The 5,937-nt window shown below is 41.1% G+C and overlaps 1 protein-coding gene across 1 annotated transcript; it reads left to right on the top strand.

Moving 5' to 3' along the window:
- Positions 1–874: 874 nt before the first annotated feature.
- Positions 875–5,615, top strand: LOC137277070 (tryptophanase-like). Its single transcript, XM_067808731.1, has 2 exons — positions 875–978; positions 4,176–5,615. Exon 2 carries the CDS (start codon positions 4,182–4,184, stop codon positions 5,541–5,543), a length of 1,362 nt encoding a protein of 453 aa, XP_067664832.1. The 5' UTR covers positions 875–978; positions 4,176–4,181; the 3' UTR covers positions 5,544–5,615.
- Positions 5,616–5,937: the final 322 nt, after the last annotated feature.

The following is a 5,937-nucleotide window of genomic DNA, read 5'->3' as shown; positions in this document are numbered from 1 at the left end:
GAGTGCAACATTCTGAAAATCACTTGTGCTTTGTTGAAGAGTGTATATAAGAGCGATCTGTCAATAATGGAGACTAAACCAGTCAATTAAGTGATTGAACATCATCAGCATTGATCTACGAAATTGGGATACGGTGTAATCTGACAACTACGTCAGTGAGCCTGACCACCCTAGCCCGTAAGTCGTTTCATACAAGCACAGGCTGCTGAAAATCAATTCCAACCCAGACCTTCTCTGGTGGCACATTTGTGACATATATAATAACAACTGTTACTCATCCCTGCTACTGCCATTTGTGTAACTTGACCAGTTGTATGGACTTTGCTAAACATGTTTGTAAACATTCATTGCTTTGTTGACTTCAGCTTAGATTTCAGTCTGACGAAACAAAATCTTCTATCGGCAGAAAAATGTATGCTTAGTGAAGTTCCAAAGCTCTGAAAATAACATGTGCATCTATTCGCGGACATGTGGTCCAGGCGGCACATAAATAAACTGTCAGTATGTGTACACATTAACCGATAACCTTCATCACTTGTTTGCCGCTGCTTTTAGAAACGTTCCAGCAATATCACGGCAGGGGACACCAGAAATGGGCTTCACACATTGTACGCATGTTGAGAATCAAACCAGGATCGAACGCTTTAACCACTGGGCTACCCTACCGTCCCCCGAAAAGCACGACAAAGCACGACCTATCACAGTAAGATTAGAATAATGGCCAGCTGCCAGGAAAGAAATACTAATTGTAATTTGCCATCAATGTAATTATACTTTACAATTACCGTTTGCACGATGAATGAAGTCATTGGCCTATGAAGAGGCCTCGGAGAATCCATTTGATCTCATTTTTTTCTCCAAGCGCATGCGCGGTGGCATCTGATAGCTTCTTGCTGTGAAGACAGACATAAGCTCTCATCAAATTGTGAATACTAAATCAGGAAACTGATACAAAAGTTTTATTACTCCTCAGAACAGGTAAGCAATACTTTATTTTGTTTAGTGACATGTATTTAGTATCTGACTATGTTTCTTTATATTTTTGTGGTGACGACAATCTATATATGTGCATCCTGGGTGTAGATTACATACATGGTAGTGACTATACATTTCCATGTATTTTCTTCTGTTATTGTAAACAGTTGCAAGTGGTATAACCATGCACCAGCCCAAACAACATGCGTGATCAAAGACGCATGGCCACATCTAGTGTCACAACCCGATCTACTGTCTAACAAAATTCCATACTCCTGTCGCTCCTCCTATATTTAATGGCAGAAAATAGAAACTTCTTAAAAAGCTGTTTGGGATCCCATCCAACGTGTTCTTATAAATTCGTACTTAAACAAAGGCATGATTTGTGGGCAATTGTCAGTTTGGGGCAATGTTTAGGCCTCGTTTATCCAACGGCGATGTGGTGTCAACCGTGACTGTAAACCGTCACACAGATACTAGTATTTTATAACGCTCTCTGTGCATATTGATTTCAGCCTAACAAAAAAGCGGGATGGTAACGACGACAAAAGCATGTAGCTTTCGGTTTATCTTTGGCTGGTGTGAGGAGTTGCAGACATAATCGCATATCTCACAGTCGAGAAGCGTGAATACTAGCTTGTCATGCGCAGATGTTACTGTCTATAATACCCGTCATTGATGATGTATCATCACACACCAGTACATGATAGAAGGGCCAGCTATAATGAGTTTCTGGTGTGAGGTTCTCAGCCCGATCATGAGTTCAGTCAGGAAATACTGTTTTGGACTTAAGAATATAAAGACATGAGATCAATTTAAAGTTTATATACTTACTGAAAGTTTAATATGTTTTGTTTCTATTCACACATAAACCACTTCGATAATTGCATCTTGTTACTTTATAGAGAATCAAAAATAAGAACATTTGTACATTGACATACATTGTTCGCACGGTTGGTCTTTCCATTATCAAAGCCAAAATACAATGTAGCATTTCTTCACGAAGCTGTACATATATTACGTATTGCAGTACGCGGAATATCAACCTGAAAGATTTGTCTTCAGCAGCCCATACTTGTCGTAAGAGGTAACTAACGGGATCGGGTGGTCTTGGTTGACACATGTCATCGTATCCCAGTTGCGTAGATCAATGCCCATGCTGTTAAACACTGAATTGTCGCATATTTACAGTTCGCTACCATATAGCTGGAATATTGCGGCGTTGAACAACGAATATTAACCAAAGTTAGACAGAGTGGGTAGACCTACGGAGACGCTACCACTACACTTATATGAAAGACTCATCAGTGCCCAATTTCAGTTACGAAAGAAACGCTGTAAACCCCTACTAACCGCCATTCGTAGATCTAATGCCACTTCAGGCTAGTCAGGACTAAACATGTCCAAACTGTTCAACACGGGCATTTAGAAAACAATACTGATTTCAATTCATTCTACAACTTGTAACCAACGTGTGCGAGTACACCTCAAGTTGAGTCGACCAGCAACTCAATAAATGACTTAAGTAAATCAAGTATTCGCTCAGGGAGGTCAATACAATGAAGAGATTTCAAAATCCATTCGTGAGGAACAGGATTAAAAATCATAAACAGGAACAAATCATTGATCCTTGCTCCCCAGCATCCTTTTCGTGCCCCGTCTGCTCTTTGTAAATTTTGTCATTGGAAGAGTAGAAAGATGACATGAAGTTTGCCAAACACCCTGTGAAATTTTGACACAGGGGAAGGGCTGGCACTGCACATTGACCTAATCCATAGAAGTTTTAAAGTGTCCATGACATCATGGACATGTTCAGGGTCGTACCATAAATGAATCTCGGAGTCAAAGCAATGAGTCATGCCACCATGCCCTTTAAGACATGCTGTTTGTGCCAAACAGGGGCATCGAGTAACAAGGTGTTGGACAGTGTCTGTAAATTCATTGCAAAGACGACATTTCACATTGATATTTTGTTTCAATTTTGGTGACTGCGAGTCGGAAGTGACTGTTCCTGAGGAGCTAACAGGAAGCCCTTAGTTTCATACAGGCGAAGGAGTAGGTTGGATTGCCGTTCTGTTGCACACACTGCATATGCACACGATGTAATGGCTTCTCAGAAAGCTTCTCCACGAATGACCGACTCTGGGCAGACTTGGTGAAGGACTTCACCTGATTATTATTATGTGTCTTGATTCTGGAAGACTGTCACATCTGGCATGTTATAACGAGGGCACGCATTGACGGTTATAACATTTGGCTAAACAGCACTGTAAAGGTGTATTATCTCTAAGGTTAAGCCAATGATCAGTAGGTCCCGACATAAATGGGACATGACTCTGTACATCAGGTTGTGGCGCCTAACAGCGACATCTAAAGCAAGTCCACGCTTGTGTATCTCGTTCTGTTTATTTCCTGGAAAGAAACTAAATACTTCAGTCTGACTTTCAGATAATCACTGTTACTGTAGAGTCGGAGGAACAAGTAGTAACAACAACAGTACACATTGATACGGGGTGCGATGGAGTTGCTTAGTGGCATCGAAGACCCGAGTTCGATTCCCCATGTGAATACAACATTTGAAGCCCAATTCTGGTGTCCCTTCACATGTTGTAATGTATTCTGGGGATTCAACGTTTTACACTCATTCAACGTTTTACACCCATGCTTACACTTTGCTTACATTTTGACACAGGGGAACTGAAGGGCTGACACTGTACATTGACCTAATATATATATATAATTTATATTTTATATATATATAAAATATATATATTAAAGTAAAGGGACCCACAAATTAAGGTGAGTCTATGTATGTATGTATGTGTGTGTGTATATATACGCACACACACACACACACACACACACACACACACACACACACACACACACACACACACACACACACACACACACATACATACATACATACATACATACATACATACATACATACATACAGACCCATTTTAATTTGTGTGTCCCTTTACTTTAGGTGGGTCTAACTCTGTTAGACAGAAATAATCGAGTCTGGAAACGACAAACCTGGGACTGGATCAACGTCCATCGCCCTTGGATTACATACTACACCGCACATTCAACCAAACCATTAAGCCTGACTACCACGACCAATAACATGTCCCGTGTTTACATTAAAAAGGAAAAGCTGCTATCTTGACATTATTATGTATTGTATTTTTCAGTTGCAGATGTCTTTCATGGAACCATTCCGCATTAAGATGGTAGAGCCCCTCATATCACTCACTGTGGAAGAGCGGATCAAAATATTGGAAGACTCCGGTTGGAATCCCTTCCAAGTTGAAGGTCGTCATGTCACCTTTGATTTAGCCACTGATTCTGGTACCGGCGCCTTGAGTCAAAATCAGTGGGCAGCGATGATGCAGGCAGACGAGGCTTATTTTTCCTCACACAGCTTCAAGAAGTTAGAGAAGTGCGTGAAATCGTTAACAGGATTTCAGTTTATGCTTCCCGCTCACCAAGGAAGGGCGGTGGAGCATCTGTTATTTCCCATTCTGTCAAAACCTGGAATGACAGTGTTTAGCAACTCCCTTTACTTTACTACACGTGGAAATGCTGAACTTGCTGGTTTACATGTTGTTGACGTTCCATGTCAGGGAAGTCCAGATAACTCCTTCAACGGCAACATTGACTGTGAGAGGCTCAAGGCGGAACTGGAGAAAGTGGGTCCGGAAGGTGCAATGGTTGTTTTGGTCGTCGCCAGTACAAGTCCAGCAGGACAACCAGTCTCAATGGCAAATATTCAAGACCTGTCCAAGATTTGTCGCAAATTTGATGTCCCATTGATCATGGATGGATGTCGCTATGCAGAAAATGCTTATTTCATCAAAACACGTGACAAAGAATACAAGAACATGACCTGTAAAGATATCGCTCTGAAGATGTTCTCCTATTTCGATCATGTCTATGTTTCAGCCAAAAAGGATGGGCTGTGTAACACAGGAGGGTTTCTTGCCACAAACAGGGAGGATGTTTACAACAAAGCATCAGTCAGGATCCTTTATACAGAAGGATACAAGACGTATGGTGGACTGACGGGGAGGGATATGGAAGCCATGACGATTGGTCTATTGGAGGGCATTGATGACAAGTTTCTACAGTACAGAGCTGAAAGCACCCGCATGTTTGGAGACATTCTTAAGGAGGTCGGCGTCCATGTTATCGACCCCATAGGATGTGGAATATACTTAAATAGGGCCAAATGTCTTCCACACATCCCAACTTGTGAGTATCCCGCCTTTGCTCTTCACTGTGCCTTGTATGTCAGTGGTGGCATCCGATGTGCCCAGGTGGGTGACATTTTGAAACTTGACGAAAGCAACGAACGGGAGAATCCAAAATCCCAACATATTCTTCGGATACAGATACCAAGACGTGTCTACACTCTAAGCCACATGCTGCATATGCGAGACATATTTAAGAGAATCATTGAAAAACGCGAGGCTATCTCTGGCATGCGTGTGGTCGATTTTACTTCTTCTGATTTTAGTGCAGTCCTGGAACCTGTCAATGGGGAACTATTTCATGACTGAAGACGTGTCGACCATGGTTTCTTGAATGTCTACCTATCAAAGTCAAGAACAGATAAAGTGGGACACTATCTCTCTTGTGTAGTTTTGTTTTCTTCTGATTATATAGTCACAATTGTACAATCGACTCTGCTTTTGGCAGAGATTTGTTATGTATGTGGAAGGGGTTTTGTAGCTTCTATTTGTAGTAGAAATATCACCTGCAATGTTTTCAAAACGTGAATATATACGTGTTTTAAAAATTGCACACACATGATGTGACATCTAGTATACAATTGCATAAATCAAAGATATGTTGGAACATTTGTTGTCTTAGTTTTTGTTAAACAAAGCGTTTCGGAGTTAATCCTTAGTTAATGCGAAGACGTGTTTGTGAAGGTTACTGCATTCAGTACTA

The sequence above is a fragment of the Haliotis asinina genome, chromosome 3 (genome assembly GCF_037392515.1).
Source record: "Haliotis asinina isolate JCU_RB_2024 chromosome 3, JCU_Hal_asi_v2, whole genome shotgun sequence".
Lineage (NCBI taxonomy): Eukaryota > Metazoa > Mollusca > Gastropoda > Lepetellida > Haliotidae > Haliotis > Haliotis asinina.
The sequence above is the reverse complement of the archived record's forward strand: the minus strand, read 5'-3'. Positions and strand labels throughout refer to the sequence as shown.

Excerpts from the sequence above, each read along its gene's own strand:
- LOC137277070 (XM_067808731.1), top strand. The coding sequence starts at position 4,182 with ATGTCTTTCATGGAACCATTCCGCATTAAGATGGTAGAGCCCCTCATA.